Source organism: Rhineura floridana, chromosome 14, assembly GCF_030035675.1.
Source record: "Rhineura floridana isolate rRhiFlo1 chromosome 14, rRhiFlo1.hap2, whole genome shotgun sequence".
Lineage (NCBI taxonomy): Eukaryota > Metazoa > Chordata > Lepidosauria > Squamata > Rhineuridae > Rhineura > Rhineura floridana.
The window spans coordinates 23,911,761-23,934,830 of NC_084493.1; the positions used below are offsets into that span (position 1 = coordinate 23,911,761).

The 23,070-nt window shown below is 45.9% G+C and overlaps 1 protein-coding gene across 1 annotated transcript in view; it reads right to left on the reverse strand.

The window, feature by feature from the left end:
* Window positions 1-2,488: 2,488 nt before the first annotated feature.
* LOC133369590 (uncharacterized) overlaps window positions 2,489-23,070 on the reverse strand; it is a 40,330-nt gene continuing 19,748 nt past the window's right edge. Inside the window, exons 4-13 of the mRNA XM_061594899.1 lie at window positions 21,711-21,871; window positions 19,826-19,950; window positions 18,613-18,671; window positions 17,733-17,869; window positions 17,496-17,620; window positions 12,664-12,722; window positions 11,896-12,050; window positions 7,893-8,002; window positions 5,911-6,058; window positions 2,489-4,311 (exon numbers count right to left, since the gene is read on the reverse strand). Coding sequence (XP_061450883.1) covers window positions 4,310-4,311; window positions 5,911-6,058; window positions 7,893-8,002; window positions 11,896-12,050; window positions 12,664-12,722; window positions 17,496-17,620; window positions 17,733-17,869; window positions 18,613-18,671; window positions 19,826-19,950; window positions 21,711-21,871 — 1,081 coding nt within the window. The 3' untranslated portion in view covers window positions 2,489-4,309. The remainder of the gene's footprint in view (window positions 4,312-5,910; window positions 6,059-7,892; window positions 8,003-11,895; window positions 12,051-12,663; window positions 12,723-17,495; window positions 17,621-17,732; window positions 17,870-18,612; window positions 18,672-19,825; window positions 19,951-21,710; window positions 21,872-23,070) is intronic.

Consider the following 23,070-nt stretch of genomic DNA (forward strand, 5'->3'; position numbering starts at 1 on the left):
ACCCTATGCCTATCAAAAGACATGCCAGTCCAGCTTCTACCATAATGATATGATTAATGAACCTTGGCAAGTGGCCAGAAGCCTGACAGCAGGATCAGTCCCACATCATCTAAAATGCATGTCGATTGATTTACTGTAAATTATAGGGTGGGAGGGGGGAGGGGTTTGCACTAGTTGCTTCTTAGAGCAAAAGCAGCATTAAGGCTGTCTTCCTGTGCACTTTTATCGGGGAGAAAGGCACCCTGAAGTCTGTAGGACTTACAGCACACATAGGATTGTACTGCAAGGAAATGTCACTGCCCTACAACTCTGGTGAGTTCCTCTATCATGGATTAGGGGAATGATGGGTTTCACACATTTTCATATATTAAAGGGCACCTTCAAATAAATCCGTAAAACCTTGAAGTCTCAAATCAGGCCAGTAGTATGCTGCAATATTTGGAATGTTATGCAATTATACCAGGGCTGGGGAACCTGTGGCCCTCCAGATGCTGTTGAACTCAAATTCCCATCAACCCCAGTCAGCATGGCCAACAATCAGGAATTACAGGAATTAACAGTCCAACAATGCTGGAAAGGACCACACGTCTCCTTGCCCTCCTGTAAGGGTCGACTCAAATTGACATTACTGACAGTGGCCAAATTCTTTCTGGAGCATCTGCCTCATGATTTTAATTGAGGAAACAAACAATCCCAACCCTCCCCCTTTAACTTCAGTATGCTTTATTTGTACTTTTGTTGTGTAATGAACCCTGCTTTTATTGGACTGTGACTGCAATAAATTACTGTTCCTCCAGCTGTTCTCACACCAGCTGAAACACTCTTGGAAGTAGATCCAGTGCCAAGGCGGTCTACAACAAACTTTTATGCAGGAAGGGCTTTCCTCAACAAAACCCCACATTTTTACCATGACAGCCGCCACAACCATTGCCCCTACATGCCCTTTAATGGGTAAACATGCTAGCAAAGCTCCTCCTAGTTGGCAGCATTACCCAATTAGAGCGAAGGATCAAACTTACATAGGAAGCTGCCTTATACCAAGTCGGCCCATTGGTGCATCTAGCTCAGTATTGTCTACACTGACTGGCAGTGGCTGTCCAGGATTTCAAACAAGGAGTCTTTCCCAGCCCTGACTGGGGATGCTGGTGACTGAGCTTGGGACCTTCTGCATTCAAGGCAGATGCTCTACCACTGAACTGTGGCACTTCCCTGCATAGTGTATGAGGTGCAGGTGGGCTCAAGGCAGGCACCACACAAGGGACTGCATGAGAGGAGACATAAGTAGATAGTAAGGAGTCAGCAGCTCGAGCAGTCTCCTCCTACCCTTCCCCAAAGGGTGCATGTGGCCTTAAAGGCTGAGGAGCAAACCTTATGAATGGCAATATGCAATAACTGAAGCAAAGGGGAAGTTGCCAAGTGATTGAAATCAGGTCAAGCATCTCCAGAACTAATGTCACAATTCTGCTGAGCAGGGATAGGGAACCTGTGGCCCTCCAGACCTCACTGGACTAGGACTCCAATTAGCCCCACCCCATTGGCTGTTCCAGATGGGGCAGATGGGGGCTGGAGTTCAAAAGACATCTGGAGGACCGGTTTCCCCATCTCTGGTATAGAACAGGGCTGAGCGACCTGCAGTGCCCCCCCCCAAGCTGCTGAATGACAAAACCCATCATCACCAACTATTGGCCATGCTGGCTAGGGCCTAATCAGAGTTGGAGTTGTTTTGCTAAGTTACTTTGAGTTTATCTTTCGGGGGGGGGGGAGCAACTAATATAAATAATAATCCAGCAACAGTTAGAGAGCCACAGGTTCTCTCATCCCTGATATAGAGGACTGGCAGAACATCACTCATGAGGTAACTCCAAGGGGTGAAAGATGTAAATTGGGTGGGAGAAAGCTTTGGCCCTCCAGATGTTGGCTGAACTGCAACTACCACCATCCTTTGCCACTGGCCATGCTTGCTGGGGCTGATGGGAGCTGCAGTTCACCAACATCTAGAGGGCCAAAGTTTCCCCACACCTGGCATCAGTGATGTCAAGAGCAGGGGTGGAGAATCTGTGCCCTCCAGATGTTGTAGACTGCCAACTCCCATCAGCCTCAGCCAGCATGGCCAATGGTCAGAGATGCCACAGGCTGCCCACCCTTCATCAGGAGATGTGTTCACTTGTTCTGAAAGTCTCATGAATGAGAATAAAACAATAACGTCACCTGCTTATCTGTACTATTCCCTACAGAAAAAGCATAGTGTCATAGAAGATGGTGGTCTCTCCAGCAATGAAGCTTCTTGCAGTAGACAGGATACTACGAACAAATGAAGCAGTCCCAAACCAAGTCATATCACTGATCCATCTATTTCGGCACTATTTTATACCCAGATTCACAGCAGCTGTCCAGGGTTTCGACACAAGCATCTTTCTCAGCCAAATACCAGCGATGCCCTAACTCACCTTTTCAACACATAGATTTTTCAAATAAAACACACTTCAAAAAAAGTTACATTACAGTTTATTCAGAACTATATTTAAATACATAACATTTAGAAAACATAGCAAGAAGCCTGAAAAAAGGTATATCGTGTTTAGTAACCAGGTTCAATTTTTTTTGCTATAAAAAAAGTCAGCCAGGGGATCATTCCAGGTGACCTGGAGGTGGCACCATTTGCCAGGGATAAAAGTGAAGTTGATGCTAAAGCCTTGCTGTAAAAACTGAAAAGATGCTCCCTTGAAAAGGCAACATGAGCAGAACATATTACATTTTTCCCTAGGAGGGACCTTTTAAATTAGGGCTGGGGAACCTGGAGCCCTCCAGATGTTACCAGACTACAGCTCCCATCATCCCTTACCACTGGCCAATGGGAATTGAATCCAACAACATCTGGAGGTAGATAGGTTCCCTACTCCTGATTTAAACTAGACATCCAGGAAATACAGATATAAGGCAACTAAACTAGCAAGGCTCTGAAGCCAGGAGTAGCATGAAGGAGACATTTGCAGATAAACCACTGGCATGTTTTGCTAACCCTGTGGTTAAACATGTAGTAGCAAAAATTAAAGAAGCTAAAAATCTCATTTGGAAATTGCCCACTTCTCCACAAAAGTGACTTTGCCCACTTCCTTAGTGCATCCAAGAATAAGATCTTGTGGATCCCAATCTGAGCTATTGGAAAGCTTGTTACAGAACAAGTTGACTTTGAGGGCAACCTGGATGACTCTTTGAGATCACAACCCTAACTGGACGTCTGTCATCAAGGTCATTCTTGTGACACTCTAGCTCAGTGTTTCTCAACCGGTGTGCCTCCAGATGTTGTTGGACCACAACTCCCATCAGCCTCAGCCAGCATTCCCAATGGTCAGAAAAGATGGAAATTGTGGTCCAACAACATCTGGAGGCACGCCAGTTGAGAAACACTGCATCTAGCTAGTAAACTAAACCAAAAGCCCCTCCCAAACTCTTCCAACAATGGATGCCTCCCCCAAGATCCAACATAAACTACGAAAAATAGTGGCAGAGTGAAAAGCACTCTCAGCAGAGAGATGCCTTCAGAGCTTCCAAGTCTGCAGGTTGTCCAACAGAAAGTATAGCCGGCAGATATTTATAACCAAGGCTCTCCCACCCACCAAATCTGACACACATATCCATCCCCAACACCCCTTGAGCTATTAACCCACCAAGATCTGATCAGGAAAAAAATCAGCAAACTTCTATAGACATACAAAGTGATAAGATACGCTTTAAAGACACATTTAAAAGATCAACTTAGTAATAAAAAACACGAGACTGCCATGCTGCTTTTGGAGGAGAGCTCTTTGCAATGACACCCTCCAGCCTAGACACAGCGGAAAGGTATAAACCTGTGGACCAGTGGGCTCAAGTTCTGGGACTGCCCTTCCCTATAGGTATTGATAGAACAGAAACAGCTGCCGCCTTACACACTTTCGTTCTGGACCGTTTGCCTTTCCTTGCATTAAAACCTAAGCTTTAAAGAGATGCCCAGTAAATCACCTGTGGCATTTATGAAGGGAAGCCATTACATGCTCTTTTTAAAATTTAGATGCCTCCACACACCCCTCCCAATTTTATTTAACACACGATACATCATCATGCAATTTTGCTTTGGGGTCAGTATTTGTGACTCTTCATATTCTGAAGTCACCAGGAGACACCTTCCTGCATCCTCAGCCAAACATCTTTCAGGATCACCGCAACAGGCGAAAAGGCCCAACCTCAGATGGCATGAAACATCCCATCTTCATCCCATCTTCATCCCAAGCCAACTGCTTTTGGAGGAGAGTATGAGCGCTGAGCACCATCCTGTGGGTTGAAAGGCAAACAGATTGCTATCAACTCAGCCCCCCCTAAATTAAACCAACTGATTTAACTGGGAGATTTTTCATGTCAGACTGAGCCTGAAGTTTCACTTCCTATCACTAATATTTCTAATCTGCTGGAATAAAAAAATCTAAGTGGCACAAAAATCCCTCAAAATATGACAGTACTGTACAAACTAGTAAAAGTATTATGGGTTTTATTCAACCTGTCCTACTCAGAGCAGACCCATTGAAATGAATGAACTTAGGTTGCTTTTTAAAAATGTGTTTTTAAATGTGTATATTTGTTTTTAATTGTTGTAAACCACCCAGAGACCTTCGGCTATGGGGCGGTATACAAATGCAATAAATAAATAGACAATAAATAAATAAGTTAGCCATGCCCATTAACTTCAAGGCTCTACTCTAGCATTTAATATCACCCAATAAAAACAGGAATTTGGTAATAAAAGGGTCCAATCTTATGGGTCAGGGAAAGTCTGGATAAAAATATGTCTTCAGAAGGTGTTTAAAGCAACCGATAGATGATGCTTCATGTGTGGCAGCAGGTAGAGCATTTCAGAGTGCTGGGACAAAGGTAGATGTCCATTTTTTGGTCACTGCCCTGTAATATTCTGTAGGTGTGGTGCCACACAAATGTAAAGTCCCCAAGATTATCTAAGTCAGGGGTGGGTAAGCTGTGGCTCATGAGCAGATTTGGCCCACAAGGATTTCCCCCAAAACCATGTCTCCCTGCTCCACATCTGTCATAGACACAGCTATAGAAAACAGCTGAACTGCCCAGGCATCAGTTACGAGTACAGTCTTGCTTGGTTTCTATCTCTCTACCCCCACTTCCATGGGCTAAATTTGATAGGTGGGAGGGACAACACACTTGTCAATCATCTGATGTCATCTCAGACAACTGACAGGTGGGTAGTAGATAAAGATCTGGCCACTAGGCCAAAAAAGTTCCCCACTCCCAATCCAAGTGATCTTAGACATCTGTACAGGGGCAGGCAGCAGCCTTTTGGGTAACTAGATCCTGGAACTTTATCCACTTAGCAACATCAAGAGAGTGTGTCTTTATAAATTTTGTTTGTATTGAGAATTATAAAGCTTGGAAACCTGATGTACTCTGCTCATAAAAAGGACACAGGCTGCTCTTTAGTTAATATATCCAGTTACCGGCACATTGTCACTTCAGAAGTCACATGTTGGCAATGCACAAACCAAACTGTTCTTGGCAGAAAGCCACATCCTCTCCCTGCTCCAAGTTCAAGGCATGCAGTGCCACAAAAACCCAAATACCATCACTGGCCCAAAGATTCTTAGGTTCTTCATCCAAAAGCCCACTTTGGGGAACGCAAGAACATAAGAAGCTGCCTTATGGACCCACTGGTCCATCTAGGTCAGTGTCGTCTACACTGACTGACAGCAGCTTCCCACAGTTTCAGGCAGGAGTCTCTCCTGGCCCGACCTGGAGGTGCCGGGGATTGAACCTGGGCCCTTCTGCATGCAAGGCAGATGCTCTGCCACTGACCTATGGCCCCTGCCCGCATTGTAGAACTTGCATCTCCTTTAGAGCCAACTGTACACTCACATGCTTCAGTATTTTCAGACCGTCTTGAATATATCTCATCAAGAGTAGAGTGGAATCCTGCATTATCCAGTTCAAACGTCTCCATGCCTGCTTCAGGGTCGTGTCCTCTGTTAATAATAATTTTTTCTCTCCGGCCAAGCATCTTTGGCTTAGGAGAAGTGGAAAGTTAGTAACACTCACAAAAGGACAATAGCCTAGCAGGTTTGCATTTTGAGAAAGTATACTTTCCAAACACTGGAACTAAGGGGCACTCAGCTGAATAGGCTGCTCATGGTACAAGATCAAGCTACTTCCACACAGGCATACCCCCACTAAACATGCACATTGTTCTAGGTCTTAAGTCATAGGATCATTTGAACTTCTCTGTATTAGAAAAATAACCATTTAGTGCTTTACCAAACCCCCTCGTGCCTGTAAAAAGGCCCTTTATGAATCTGCCCATACACTACGTTCTACATCGAAGGCCCTCCTCCGAGTTCCGACTCATAGAGAAGCTCAGAGGGTGATAACTAGAACTAGGGCCTTCTCAGTGGTGGCCCCCAAACTCTGGAACAGTCTCCCTGATGAGGTGCGCTTGGCGCCGACATTACTGTCTTTCCGGCGCCAAGTCAAAACCTTCCTCTTTGCTAAGGCATTTTAATCTAACTTAATTTAGTTTTAATATATGTTGTAATTGCTTTTAGTTTTCTTATTCTTTTACATTGTTGTTGTATTTTACTATGGATTTTTTGTATATTTTTGCACTTTGTTGTACACCGCCCAGAGAGCTATGCTAGTCGGGCGGTATAAAAATCTAATAAATAAAAATAAATAAATAAAAATAAAATAAAATAAAATTTAGACCAGGGACTGGCAATGTGGTGCTGTCCAGATGCTGAACTCATCATCCCCTGGCCATCGACCACACTGGCTGGAGCTGATGGAAACCGGAAGGCCACAGGTCCCCCAGACTTGTGCAGCCAGGCACTGCAGAAAGCAGGCTTGATGTCCCCACCCATCAGCTGATAGGGGGTGTCTTCAAGCCTCCTGATCTCTGCATGCCCTGTGTGTTTTGAAGTCCCAACGATTATCACCTGATACCATTGGGCCCCACCCATCTGTGAAATCTGGCCCACAAGCGGTAGGTTAGGTAAGGATCTGGCCCATTGGACAGATCAGCCCCCACCCCCACCCAACAGCCTTATTAATTAGAACAGAAGAGCCTGCTGGATCAGCCAGTGGCCCATCTAGCCCTGCATCCTGTTCACCCAGTGGCCAACCAGATGCCTGTGGGAAGCCTACAAGCAGGACCTGAGTACAAGAGCACTCCCCCCTCCTGCCATTTCTAGCAATGGGTTTTCAGAAGGATACTGCCTCCAACTATGCAACTGCCTCCGTGAACTTGTCTAATCCTTTTTTTAAAGCCATCCAAGTTGGTGGCCATTGCTGCCTCCTGTGGGAGCCAATTCCATAGTTTATTACTGTGTGAAGTAGTAACTCAGTGCACCTTGCCTACTAGATGTCAGGTACTGAAGAAAAAATGAATAATGCACTCCCAAGTTTAACAGTAAAAACGTTTTGCAATATCAAACAATGATTTTGATGTTGGCGAGGGAAGAGGGTTAACACCATCCAGCTCCCTCCTGTGGGGATTCTAACTGCAATCAAGTCAGCAGGAGGAGCCTTTGGCCCACCAGGTATTGCTAAATTACAACTCCCATCAGCCCCAGCAAGTGTGGCCAGGCATGATGGGAATTGTAATTCAGCAACATCTGGAGGTCCAAAGGTTCCCCACACCAGGCCTACAGGAAGAATTGTGTGGCAGGAGCTTCTTTGTCCGTTTGGCTTGGACATTGTCACCTGCTCTGCTCCTGGATCTGACCTTGGGAGAGGGGGGATGCTCTTTATCTAAGCCGAGGCAGGCAGAACACATGCAGCTCCAAAGCACTGATGGCAATGGCTACAAAGCGTATGATCGTATGGTTTATGCAGGAGAGCCTTACCAGCAAAGCCAGGATCGGAAGAGCAATTAGTGCAAGGCCACACAGGACAATGATGGCTACAGCATAGCCAGGGACACCCATATTTCTAGAGGGAGGCTCCAGGCCATCACCTAAGTAAAGAATTAAAATGAAGAAAAGCCATGGAATCATCAAGTCAGAAGGTTCCTCAAAGGTCATCTAGTCCACCCCCTGCTGACACAAAGGGAGAAAGCAGATTTTAATTCAAAGAATGTTGTCCTAGCCTGACTGGAGCCCTTTTCTTAAGACAGAGTCATCCCACCCATTAGACAAGGCAAGCCCTTTCATCTCAGGATCAGGAGAGGTGGCTGATTAGTGCCCCCCCAGCTCATCCATCACCAGCTGGATCCACCCAGTAAGCCAGCTGCTGCCTTGCCAGCCCCACTGCCCAAGACTCTAGGACAGGGGCAGGGGAACCTTTCAGCCTGAGCTTCTCAGCATCCCTTCCAAGGGCCACATGACAATTGTGAACAAGGCCAGAGGCAAAAGTGGGGGTGGCAATTAGTCAGGATTACCTTTGTACAATAGGCTAGTTCTCACACACACACACCTCTCTATCCTCCTTTGTCAGGATTGTCAGGATTCAAGGACACATTCTAGTCAGGTAAAACACAATTAAAGAACGAGGCCTAGGGGGCATTTCAAGGGCCAGATGAGCAGCCTGGAAGGCCAGCCACATTCAGTCCCCAAGACAGAGGTTCCCATCCTTGCTCTAGGATCTGCAACAAGGTGGCGGTGGCACTCCTAAAGACCTGTCTGGGTCATCTCTGCATTAAACAGAAGCAGAGAAAGGATCCTTCCTTGGAACTATGCACTGTGGATGAGGTGGCCCTGGAGGCCACCCATTCAATAAACAGTTTCAATTGTTCAGTTTGGATTACTGTGGAGCTCTACAAATAGAATTTGCCGCCACAAGCCTGCCACAGTGCCTCCCTCTAAGGACCCTGTGTTCTTTAGAGCAAACCTCAGAGGCTGAGGTGGTCACCACTTCACATCAGGCAGCAAAAATGTCTTGTACCTGCTCAGCTTAAAACCAACAAGGCCATCCACTTAGCCTTGTGCCTGCATCTTATTCATACATCCACGCCACCACAAGTATGACTTGATTTTTGCAAGCTCATGAGGCCAGACAAGGACAGAAAACCTGTCAAAGTTACCTTTTAGCACAATATGGTGTACTGAAAGATATTGTTGTATAAGCGAGGAGGTTAGGTGACATTCACAAATCACCTCTGCCGTATTTAAAGTGTGTGTGTGATCTTGCATAGGATTATTATTGAAGTTCATCTACTCTGTATAGTGGACGGTAGGCTGCGTAGAAGTGTGACTTGGCTCACTCAACAGGTAAGGGCAACAGAAAGCTGTGAACTCTTTTACAGCAGGTCAGCATAGCATCCTTATTAGATCATAGGCACAAAACTAGCGGAATGTACACCAGCTGCCTCAGCGGTCCTTTGAAGACCTATGCTCATCCTACTATAAAGGAGGGTTCATGAGACTATATTGGGCCTCTCTTTCAGACAGACTGGGCAGGAACAGCAGGCATGACAGAGAGAGAAGTCTGGCAGTGGCAGAGGCCCAAGAGGAAGATAAACATCACCCTACACAGCTAAAGAACCATCCAGGCCGTGAAGGATAGAGTGGCAACTAGTTGTTCCCAGGGAATCTCCCAAACTGCTGTCAAGGAACACGAGATATTTTATGCTTCCTTATATGTGCATACTCAGCAATAAATGTCATTAGATGCTTATCTTTTGGTGCTCTTAATTGTGTAGCATGAATTAATGAACTAACTACCCAATGAATTGGCTGTCACCTTGGAGCAGAAGCGCGCCTTGTGACAGAACATATGGCTGGCTTAGGCTGCAATCCAAACCCAGACCAGGCAGTCTGGTGGGGTTTAGCTGAGCAGTGGGGCCTTCACCACATCTGCATCCCTGCCATTCATGGCAGAAGGTGGAGAGCAAGCAAGTCACTGTGCCAACATGCCCAGTATCATCATGTGGCTCTCATGGGGGAAGGCCTGCCCTCCATACCTCTGGAACATCCCATTTCAGGGTTTTCTGCAGGCTGCCCACCCATTCCATGTGTGGAACAGGCAGTTCTATACTGGCAGTGACACTGGCATCATTACAAGCAAAGGCCAACTGAGGGACTCCTCTGCCCAGTCTAAACCCTTCCAACCCAGTGCCAAGGGTGTTTGTGGTAAACTGGCACTGCAATCCATTGTGGAACTTAAGAACATAACAAAAATGTTGTGCCATTCAGAGAGAGCAAGTTAAGAAACTGTTGCCTTCCTAGATGTTGGGAGTGTTCCGAGTCAAGATGCACCCAACGCATAGGAGGCAGCAGGAACCTCTGAAATGAGTTCTACCAGACGAGGGAAACCTGCAGCGCTCCAGATGTTGTTGGACCATAACTCCCATTATCCTTGACCATTGCCTGTGCTGGCTTGGACTGACGGGAGTTGTTAGTCCAACATCTGGGGAGCCACAGGTTCCCCATTCCCAAGTTAGAGGATTGATTTCTTCAGTTAGTTGTCTTGGCAAACAAGAGCATTTAAAGAGCAATCCATCATACTATGCAATGAACTTTTCACTGCGCTCCCAATTCTCCCCTTCCCCTGGAATGGAAGGGAAGAAGATGCACTTTTTTTATTACCACATTTATGTCCCACCTATCCTCCAAGTAGCTCAAGAAGCTGAACCCTGACAAAACCGAGGTACTGTTTGTGGGAGACAAGGGAAGGCTGGGGGATGTGGACCTGGTGCTCAATGGGGTACGATTGCCCCTGAAAGACCAGGTCCGCAGCCTGGGGGTCATTCTTGACTCCCAGCTGTCCATGGAGGCTCAAGTCTCGGCTGTGAGCCGGGCAGCGCTGTATCAACTCCATCTGATACGGAGGCTGTGCCCCTACCTTCCCAACTATCTGCTCCCACCGGTGGTACATGCCCTGGTCACCTCTCACCTAGACTACTGTAATGCGCTCTACATGGAGTTACCCTTGAAAACGGTCCGGAAGCTGCAACTGGTACAGAATGCGGCGGCTCGTCTGATTAAAGGCAGCCGCCGGCAAGATCACATCACTCCAGTGCTGAAGGAGTTGCACTGGCTACCGGTTGTTTACCGGGCCCAATTCAAGGTGTTGGTTTTGACCTTTAAAACCCTATATGGTTTTAGCCCAGTCTATCTGAAGGAGCGCCTCCAGCATCGTCAGGGATGCCGCTCAACAAGATCAGCCTCAGAAGACCTTCTCTCGATCCCACCGGTTAAAACAGCTAGACTGGTGAGGACTAGAGAGAGGGCTTTTTCAATAGTGGCCCCCACCCTGTGGAACTCTCTCCCAAATGATCTGCGCCATGCCCCTTCTATGATGAGCTTCCGCCAGGCCTTGAAGACCTGGCTCTTCAGGCAGGCTTTTGGGGTGGGTTAGGTTTTTACTGTTATGGTTTTAAATTTTAATGTTTTAATGTATTGTTTTTTATCTTGTACGTCGCCCAGAGTGGCTGGACAACCAGCCAGATGGGCGACTAATAAATTTAATAAATAAATAAATAAATAGCTCAAGATAGCAAACACTGTTCCCCTGCTCCCTCCATTTTACTAGGCCAGGGATAGGCAACATTATGCCTTCCAGATGATGTTAGTGGAAAGCTAGGCAACAGGTTGGCTACCTTTCCACGAAGCCAGTGTTCTTTAACCTTCGGGCCCCAGATGTTGCTGGATTGCATCTCTCATTATCCCTGACCACTGGCTAAGCTGGCTGAGGATGACAGGAGTCAAAGTCCTACATCATCTGGGGATCCAAAGTTGAACAGCACTGCACTAGGCTACCATGAGCAAATACTAGACTAGTGGAATTTGAAACCTTCCAGCTTCAGTCCAGTATGAATTTTTAAAAAACAAGAGTATTTCCGATTAGTACATTTTCAGAAAGTTGTGTCTTTCCCTTTAATGGGCCATTTTGAAAATTATACTGGAATACCTGCTACGTTAAAGGAGAATGGGTCCACTTGAAGGTTGGATGAATCCAGATAATCCTTTGGGCCAACTGAAAGAGCGAGGGTCTGTAGGATGTCCTTGCTTGTCGGAGCCGGATGCTGAAATATCACATCTCCATGACATATCAGGGATCCACCACTGCAGTCAGAACAAAGAGACAACCTTAAGGAATTTGAATCTCCAGTGCTTTTAAAGTGCTTGAATCTTGTTCTATCACCTGCTACTTAAGGTAATCAAGTCTTTAACAGAAATAGGTAACATTCTGGCTTTATACCAGCCCCAGATAGCTCCCTTGCAGGTATTGAGAGGATGCATTTTTTCTGTTAAAAGTGTATTGCAGCCCTCAGCCCGGATGGGCAACTATTTACAACCACCTTTCCCATTCTGGTGCATAAGAGCATAAGAGCAGACTGCTAAATATGACCAACGGCCCATCCAGTCCAGCTTCCTGTTCTCATAGTGGCCACCCAGATGCTTATGGGAAGCCCGCAAATAGGACCTGAGCACAAAAGGACTCTCCCCTGCAGCCATTTCCAGTAACTGGTATTTAGAAGCATCCATACTGCATAGCTTTATCCTCCACGATAACCTTATCCTCAGTGATGATGTTGAATTACAATTCCTCTCGTCTCTGATCATCAACCAAGCTGGCCAAGGCTGATGAGAGTTTGGAGACCAACATCTGGAGGACACCATCTTGGCTAGTCCTGCACTAGACAAAGTGAAAACAAAGGCAGGGTTGTTTACTTACGTGATGTCTCGGATTGCCACTTGCAGGAGGTTTTTGTACTTTCCCAATACATGCATTAGCTGGAATAAATAATAAGTTGTTACACTTGGCCACCTGCTCTATAGAAAATCCTATGAGATCATACAGCCTAAACTCCTCTTTACCGGCTTCTTGCACTGAACTCATTGTCATTCCCTTTGGAGCCCTAGCTCACTATTGCCGATCCGGATGCAGAGGCTCCCCAGGATTTCAGACAAGGGCTGCTTTCACACATGGGGCTGATTGCATTAGTTTAACAGATTAAAAAGGTGGCCCTTCTGTCCCGATTTCTAAAATCCCTTTCACACTGCAGCACCTGTTGCATTAAGGAACAACAGCTTTTCCGGCCAATACACTGGCATTTCGCACAACCGTCTTTCACACGGCTTGTTTTCGTCCCACACCCATGTGCACTGTTCCCCACTATGTAGGAGGTCTAAGATCTCTTCCTGTCGCCATGCAAGCCCTCTCCCTTTAGGATCTGACTTCTTAAATTGTTTTAGTTGTATCAAGACAGGTGTGTGTGCGGGAAATGCTGCTGCTGCAAAAAAAAAACCCTGCGCAACTAAAGGGTGAGAACGCACTGCATGCTGAGATGCCTGTCACATGAGCGGCTGCAGCTAGCGAAAAACTCCTGCAATCTTCCGGGTTCCCAGCCGTGCTAACAGATTATTCTGGTATCATTTATCATGGAAGTTAGCACTAAACGTCCACTACATTCCACTAGAATTCCGAAGCTAGCTTGTGTGTCGTGTGAAACATCAAATATAATGGGCAAATTACCAGGTAAGAAATTGTCAGAATAATGGAATAAAGTGCAGTGTGAAAGCAGCCAGGGAGTCCTTCCCAGCCCAAACCAGAGATGCCAGGGACTGAACATGGAACCTTCAGCATGCCCAGCAGATGCTCTGCCACTGAGCCACAGTCCATTCCTGCTACCAGCACACACCTCTCCATGTCCCTCCCCCAGTTGATTTGCAAGTTGTAAACACCCCTAGGGGGCAGGAGGCCTTTGTGAAGTGCCATGCACATAGTTGGCATACTCTTTGCCCAGGCCTTTAACACCTGAGGGGTATATTTTGTCATTTTAGGTTGTTTTTAATGCTGTACTTTAAAATGGTTGTAACCTGCCCTGGGACCTTTGGGTGAAGGGCAAGTAATAAGGTTGTTCTGTTCAGTTCAGTTTATTTATTTACGGTCATAGACCCACAAGGAAAAGAGGGAGAATACAGTATAGAATATAAGTCAAAAGAACAATATACAATGTGTTATATACAATTAGTAGTGCTTGAATACAGGAAAGCTCAGATCTGACTGTACCATTATGAAGGGGTAGTGACAAGGGTACGCATCCGCTGGGTCGCATATACAAATTTGGCTACTTGGATAGAAATTTCTTTATCAGATCCAGAGAGCAGGTGACTAATAATAGCTTCAGGCAATTTATAACGTAATTTTAACAATATTGGGTTCAAGAATTTCACACGAATCCGAAAGTACAATGGGCAATAAAGAAAAATATGCTGAAGGGTTTCAACGCTATCAACACCACAGGGGCAAACACGCAGTTCGTATGGTACCCCCCTAAACCTCCCTTCCATTACCGCAGAATTTAGGGAGTTAAACCTGGCTTTGGAGAAAGCTAGGCGTAGATTAGGGATTGTAAGGAAATCTACATATAAATTGGGTTTTCCGAATGTAAAGTGTAGCTTCAAGTGCAAAGGGGAGCATATACTAGAAGCCCTACTGATTGAGGTCTGATAATCAATGTCCTTAAATCTAGAGCGGATAATAGCTAAGGCATCGCTTGGGGATTGCGATGCCAAATATGCCCTAGAGAGACCCATTTGCAACAATTTCAATTCCAGTTTGTTGTTCCAACTGGAGGTCCAATTATCTTTCCAGAGTAGAGATATTAATCCGGAAGAGATATTGGTCGATATTTTAACCCAGAAATTAACAGTTGTTAACCAAGCCTGACATTCCATCGAGGTGAGTCCACATTCCAGTCTAAGCACCGCTGAAGGAACACACCTAGGCATCCCTAGCAAGCGGTGTAAAAAAAGGGAGAGAACGGCTTCAACTGATGCGTCTACTGAATGTATCCAAATTGGAACTCCAAATAGAATTTGAGGGATAATTTTATTCTTAAATATCTGGGTAATAGCCGGAATATATTGTCCTCCTTTATAATAGAAATAACGGAGCAAGTTCTTTATAGAGAATCTAGCGCTCGCTATCACCGATCTTTTATGGGAGGTCCATTTCAGCGAAGAATGGAATGTAATACCGTGATACTTATATTGGGAAACTTGTTCGATTGAATGACCATTGATTGTCCAAACTGGTGTAATTATTCGTTTGGAAAAAAATAAGATTTTAGTTTTGTCGAAATTTATTGATAAATGGTTCTCTAGGCAGTAAGCCATAACACTCGTAGAATACGTTTAAGACCCACCTTTGATAATGAAAGTAGCACCGCATCGTCCGTTAGGAGGGGGGCTAATATACAGCCCTGTCTCACCCCTGTGAACGTGGGGATAGATTTGGTTAACCCACCGTCCTTGAGAAGAACAAGAAGGCATCTGCTGCCCAGCATGCAAAATGCTTTAAAGCAGGGCTGGGAAACCTGTGACCCTACAGACATTCTTGAACCACAACTCTCATCATCCCTGATTGTTGCCCGTGTTGACTGTGGCTGAAGGGAGTTCGCAGTCTAACATCTGGAGGGCCACGGGCTCCTGTGGCAGGAAGGTGCAGGAAAGGGTTAAAGTTAGATAAGGGAACAGGTGTTCCCCCTTAGGCACCTTTGAAAGTGAACTTGTGGATGCCAGCTGCTCTGGATTGTAGGGCCTTAACCTAGATATTCTTGAGGCTCACTCACCATACCTGCCTGGAGTTGTGGCATCCCAGGAAGGGTGGGGGAAGGCCTCCCTACTCACCTTTACTGTATTCCTTTCCATGCCTGCTTAAAACATTTCTGCTTGAGCAAGCTTATCCAGACACAGATGCAGATGCATTTTAATCTTTTTAGTTTATTGTTTTAATGCTTTAATTTGTTTAAAAACCGTTTTTATTGATAATTTTGATGTTTCTTGTAAACCACTTAGAATTATTGTTTTTTTTACAAGTGGTATATAAACTATTTTAAACAGAAATAAAGTGGGGGCCCAGGCTTTGGGGCTGTGTCTTGTCATGCACCTGGGAACAGGCAGGGTTCAGCTCACCCAAGGATTGAAGTTAAGCTAGTTTTCCACACTCATTTCCCCTGGAGATATATTTTTAATAAAATGTGGCCCTAGTTCAACCCACTGCTTGTGTCATGCCTCTTTATTCCTGGGCCCGCTCGCAAGCCCAGTCCCAACAGCTGTGCAACGCTGCACCTGGGAGCAATTTTGTGGCCAGCTTGGGGGGGGGTGAGAAGAGGTTGCCTGGCATGCACATGCAGGCAGGCACCCGTGTCAAGGGCATGGCCACAGGCTTTTTTGGCCTTGGACATACCCATCCCTGCTTTAAATGAAGATATCAGCCTTCCTCACAAGCCGGAATTAAGTCAAGGTCTTACAAGGTTTCATTTGTTATACCACTACCCCAGAAACCTGGAGGAGAATTGCCCCTGGAGTTGGTTTATCCAAGGTTAGATCTGCCCCAGAACTTCCAAGGGTAGTGTCGGAAGGCAGAGCTGGGGTCGCAATCCCGGGGAGCTGGATCCCGGAGAGTTGGGAGAAGAGTATTCGGATGGATGGCAGAGGGAAGGGGGAGGAACTTCCCCCCTTTGGAGCGAAGACGAAACAGAGGAACTGCCAGTGATAAGGTCGCTTAGCAACGGGGAGCCTGAGCCCTCCCTGGACATTCTCACGCCTCCCCCTCTTTCAGGCTCAGAACAAGAGGGGAAAGAGGGAGGGCTGCTCACAGCCGAAAAGCGGGGAGGCAGTTTACCATCAGCCCCTCCCCTATCCCCCATCCTGGAATCAGAAACTTCAGAAGAGGAGGGGGTGATGCTTCCCCCCTCACTGCGCACACGCAGACAGCTGAAAAGACAGGAGAGAAGGGGGGGAAGGCGGGCAGTACCTGAGGGGCAGTTAAGGAGGAGCGAAAGATTGCGCACCCGTTTGGCCCCTTCTTAAAGAACAGGCGGGAAGAAGTCCCTTGCTCTGTCAACTTTCTCCCAATGCCGCAGTATCCCTGTATTGCTTCATGAGAAAACGCAGTCTTTGTTTGGACATTACCCTAATAAAACACGAATTAACTACAGCCATTGGTCTGGTTCCTGAGTCACATCCTGGGCCTGACAGGTAGAGAATATATAACAGTTTATTGCTGTTGGAAAGTATTGGGTGGATATTATAGATGTCCTTTCTCAGCCAAAGGCATTTCCCACCATTCTGTTACAGCCCCTGCTAGAAGTGTGTGTTTGTGGGGGGGAGCTTTGCAGCAAGATAGCTGATGCCAAGTTTGTGCAGTGAATAAGAACACATAGGACACATTACTGATGCATGCAAAGCCAACGTGGATGTCCTTTTCTTACACACAGGGCAGGATAGACGTAGCAATCTGTTCTACCCACAGAAAGATCGGTCGGTCCTTTCGTTAACCAGAAGTGGCAAGAACGATTAGAGCAGCAGTTCAAGGGCAGATTCCAGATAGGAAAAAGCACTTGGAGGGCATAATGGAACAGGGCTGGTGAGAGACCGAGGGCCAGATAGAGAGCTCTAGAGGGCCACATATTGCCTATGGGCTGCAAGTCCCTCACCTCAGCATTAGAGGTTCTGCCATCCATTAACATTTTGCTTGCATTCACATCTCATGCCTACCGTGTTGGAGATATCCCTGGCAAGGTTCTGGTGTTCCACAGAAGAACGATCCATCATTCTCTCACTGAATATCCTGTTGGTTACCAAGAAAGAAACGGGAAAGACCTGGAGGCTAAGCCTTGACCCTGAAATCAGAGAGCATCACATGAAGTGTAGAAAACTGAGCTCTCACCTATTGACCATCACCAGCCCTAAAATAGGCCAGCCAGAGGTTGTGCATGGCAAGCAGCTACTGACCATTGATCAAGAGAGATGTGAGGTCCACGGAGTAGTTTTTAAGTTCCATCAGCACTTGCAGAGCCCAGCCAACGTCCACATGAATGGCAGTATCTATATAGATCTCTCCATTTAAATCTATGCCACCCTGGCTATTCCTGCATGCAACAGACAGCTTATTACCTTGTGTCCATAAGAGTATTGTCCTCCCGTCCGCAAAGTGGTGCTACAGTACAGCCTTACTACCCATTTTACTTTTTATCCCGATAAGCAGATATCTTGCCAAATCTGTTGACAAAGTATTTTTGGATTGGTCTCTTGACTGACCGAATACCACACTTACAAATCTTTTGAGAGTCTATACAAAGCCGAATTAGAGATACTCAAAGTACTCCTTAAGCAGTATGTTATTGGCAAAAAGCAATTTATTCCTAGCCAAGCCAAAAGGTTCCATCAGCACACACCAACACTGCAACTGAAGGAAGGTTCTCAAGTTGTGCCTGGCTTAGACATGCCTGTCCAATGCAGTTTCCCCTTTGGCAGTTTCCCCTTTCTAGGGTTCACGTTATAAAGCAGGCAAGGGGCGCGTGTGGAAGCCTCAAATGTTGCTGAACTACAACTCCCCTAATTCCCAACCACTGGCCATGCTGGCTGGGGCTGATGGGAGTTGGAATCCAACAACAAGAGGGCTGCAGGTTTCCTTTCCCAGTTATAAAGCCTTGCAGAGATACCAGCTGTTAACTTGAGCCAGCACACAAGCTAGCATACGGATGCCACGACCATCAGTGTGCTTCTTCAAGAGTCAATCCTCCCCCTGCCCAGCACATAAGGAACAAGCTACTTTTACACTGCCCAATGGCACCACTGCCAAGGCCTGAAGGAGGTTAACTCATGTACATACCCAGCTTGATCAAGAGACAGATTCTGAACTGTATACCGTGCTCCAAGCAACAGGCTCACCTACAGACAAAAAGGCATTGCTGCACTTACCCGTAATTCATCATTTTGAAGATATTAATCTTAAGGATTAAACCTCCAACTCAATGCTGCTTTTAAGATGGAGTCCTCCACCACCACCCAGGGCTTTGTTGGCAAAAAAAAAAAAGGAAAGATAAAGCTACAAGAACCCATTCAAGCCATGTCCTCAGCTACATTGATTGGCAAGCAACTGACCAGGTAAGAGCCAACCATGGCACCTAGAGGATCACCTACCCTCATATGAACCTGCCCATTCATTTAGGGCTTCATTTGGAGCCCTTCACAGATGCTGCAGTTTCTGGAGGTTAGGCAGCTGGCTTTAAAAGAGAGTTAGACAAATCCATGGAGAATAAAGCTATCAACAGTTAGTAGCCATGATGGCTATGTTCTACCTCTACTGTCAAAAGGCAGTATGCCCCTGAATGCCAGTTGCTGGGAATCATAACTAGGGAGAGTGCTGTTGCGCTCAGATCCTGCTTGTGTAGACTTCCGGAGGCATCTGGTTGGCCATTGTGAGAACAGGATGCTGGACTAGACAGGCCACTGAACTGATCCAGCAGATTCTTTATGTTCTTACTAGAGAGGGCCTTCATTGTTGTGACACACCAATAATATGGTGCCCAACAGATGATGTTGAGACACCCCAGCTCTCATCAGCTCCAGCCGGCATAGCCATTGATCAGGGAGTTGTAGTCCCAACAATTAGAAGGATCACAGGTTCCCCACCCCTGCTAGACATAACATCCAGGCTTCTACCCCATCACGTAGATTCGAAGAAAGCCCAAAGCACTTCTTACAAAACTTTACTTGGTACAATCCATTGCTTATTTTTATTTTACACTACTTTTTTTACTGCTGTTTGCTCCAATTTTACATGGCTTACAACTCAATAAAAGCAACATTGAGAGCTATTGTAGGAGGAATAGATAAACTTTTAAGTGAAGATCAACTCAGGCAGGATGTGCCAGCCACCATGAAGGACTAGACTGATAAAACCCCAGCTCACATCTGATTTACCTGTGCAAGTGAGCAAGGCAAAAAAGATTAGTGCAAGTAACCCACCAACAAAAGGCCAGCATATTCCAGAAGTTAAGCCTCCCGTGCCTGAAGTCAGAGGGTGTTGCACCCAAAGTTACCTTGTTTCTCAGCCTTTCCAAGTGTTCCCAGTTTATCATGTCACCAAAAAATGCTGAAGATCCCAGCCCCAGAACAGTGAAGGATACAGCCAACTTCTCTGGTTCTAGGTTTTGCAAGCTGAACCCTAGGGGAATACAGGAAACATTCAGGGAATATGCCTGCTTACTTCCTCCCTGCTCTAGGTCAGGCTTGCAGAACCTTTGGACCTCCATATGTTTATGAACTACAACTCCCATCAGCCTTAACAACCATGGGGTTAATGGGAGTTTTAGTTCAGCAACATCTGAAGGGCCAAAGGCCCCCCACACCTGTTCTACGTTATCAATTGTCAAGTTAATACTGCTGTAGACACAATAGATCTTGAGACAGCAAGAGTGTGTGTGTTTCAAAGCAATAGATTTGGAGTAGAGACCTGGGTTTGACTCCCCCACTGAGTCATGAAGCTTTCTCAGTGATCTTGGGGCAGTCACTCTCACAGCCTAATCTACCTCACAGAGTCATTGTGACCACAAAAGAGAAACCATATATACACCCCCAAGTTACTTGGAGGAAGGGCAGGATAGAAGCAAAATAAGTATGCTGCCTGCCCTCTCTCCAGCCCCCTTCCCCATATGATTCAGAAAGCCATTTACACTGTGCTGACCTAGGACCCCAAATGCCAGAGTTATTTAGCTCACCACCAATTTAGTTTGGACGCTTAGGGCAGTTAATATCTCTAGCCATAACATCTATAGAGCAGATTCCAGATCTTAGGATAAAATTAAGAGCGCCCATTGAATGTGCTCATTTGAAAGCCACCCCAACCCTCACCAAGAGATGCAAAGTAGTAATTCTGATGGATGCAGTTATCACTCTGGAAGCAGCACCAGATCATTGCCAACATGCTGCGCACACTCACACACCCCCAACAGCTGTTTTGGCAGCAAAAACAATATCAAGCTTGCTCTGCACCGATGACAGGTACTCACCTTTTTTAAAAAATGCAACTTTTTTTACAAAAGATATAAAATGTTTCATCTATATATGCCAACAACATTTCATAATATCATGTATCCATGTAGAAGTTATGAGTGTAGATGTAGGTATCTGTAATTACTACTATATTTTAGGCAGAGTGTCAAATTATGCAAGTGAAAATATATAATTCTGACCATAATTGTGGAATTTTACATTCCAGTAATTAACAATCACTACTCCATTTTTCAGTAAGTTTGTTTGGTGCACATCCTTCAATATCGTTTATAATACATATTGTGTCAACAATGCTATGTTCCATACATTTTTATACCATTGTAAAGCCTCATCTGCACTATGCATTTAAAGCAGTATCACACCACTTTAAACAATCATGGAGTTCCCCAAAGCATTCTAGGAACTGTGGTCTAAGGATACTGAGAGTTTTGCCCTTCACAGAACTACAGTTCTCACAGTTCCCTGGGGTTGATTGTTAAACCACTCTGGGAACTGTAGCTCTGTGAGGGGAATAGGGGTCTCCTAACAACTCTCAGTACCCGTAACAAACTACAGTTCCCAGGATTCTTTGGGGAAAACCATGACTGCTGAAAAGTCATCTGATACTGCTTTTAATGTACAGTGCAAGTGAAGCCTAAGATGTGAACTGGTTTGTCACAAGGTTCTCCAACTTTGGGTCCCCAGATATTGTTGGACTACAACTCCCATGATTCCTTGATCAGTGACTAAGATGGCCGGGCATGATGGGAGTTGTAGTCCAAAAACATCTGGGGATCCAAGCCTGAAGAACAATGGTTTATCAGATTTCCTGTTTCATGCTATGACTAGTCTGGCTGTAGTAATCATAGCTGTTGCAAACCCCAGTTCTTCCTTGTTTTTATCATGCCTTCCCTATATCCCAAGAAAACTCACCTTTTGATCGAAGAGATTTCACATCCACCCTCCAGTGAAAGAAGGTGTCCATCTCCTTCTTCTCTACCTCTGTGACAACTGTCCGGATGATGTCAGAGGGTGTGGGAACAGGTCCTCCCACCTGGAACAGAGCTACACTCTCCACGATCACAGAGCCATTCCTGTGGAGGACCCAGGACAACAGCTATGCATTTGGCTACTTGCAGTAGACTTCCTACTATACGCCCAATAAACCGCAAGCTTTAGGTACCACCATGCACAAGAATGAGTCTCTGGAGATAGACTTGATTGCATCACACACACCTTATTTCCATTCTGTGTGGAGGAAAGAATCCACCAGCATCAGAAGCACCTTCAGGTTGATCACAGAGAATGGTAGAGTTGGAAGGGGCATATAAGGCCACTGAGGCCAACCCCAATGGCAAGGGATGATGGGAACTGTAGTTCAGCAACATCCAGAGGGCCAAAGGTTCCCCACACCCGCTATAGATCAAAGTGTTCTCAGAATGCCTGGAGGGAGCAGGGGCTTGGATGCTAACCCCGCCTACAGTGTTTCCATTCCCAATAGCTCCACCCCGACTTTCATGCATTCAACAGGGAAGTCTCAAGGGGGAATCTTCTCATGTTTGGTTGAGCCCATGTAGAATCTTCCATGTGATCAGGAAATCCCATTATGCAGGGTTCCATATTTCATGGAGAATTTTATGCTCGTTCAGCTGAATATGAAGAGTCAGACTTTCCAGCCAAATGTGTGATGGTAAGGGTGGAACCAGTGGAAAAGGGGTGGAGCTAGGATGCATGGTCCTCTTTATGTTCTGAGAATCGGTGGAAGCAAAATCTGAACAGGGCTCTAATCTCATCTGTTTAAATCATCTGATGTCCTATGGATATTTTAGACTATAGTTCCCATCAGCCCCAGCCACAATGATGGGGGCTGTAATCCAACAACATCTGGAGGGCACCAGGGTAGGGAAAGCTGTTTCAGTTACTCAACATGCTGGCTGCACTTCCATACCACCCAAGAGTATTTAGCAGTAGTTCACAGGACCACTAATGGTGAAGTCACTTAGTAGGCCAAGTGCAGACACAGCCAGGAAGTTCCTGTAACAATTTTGATAGCAACTGTGCAAAAAACAACAGGCAACAGCCTGGGGAACTTTGGTCAAGTTACACTGTGAAACAGTAGACAAGCTCTGTGTGTGTGGCAGGTGACCATGCACACAGTACATCCTTAGGCAGCTGCAATCGTTTCACCAGCAAGTTCCCTGTGCTGCAGTTCTTGACCAAGTGTCACATCAGTGTGGCTCCAAGGCAGGGATGGGGAACCTGTGGCGCTCCTGATGTTGGGACTACAATTCCC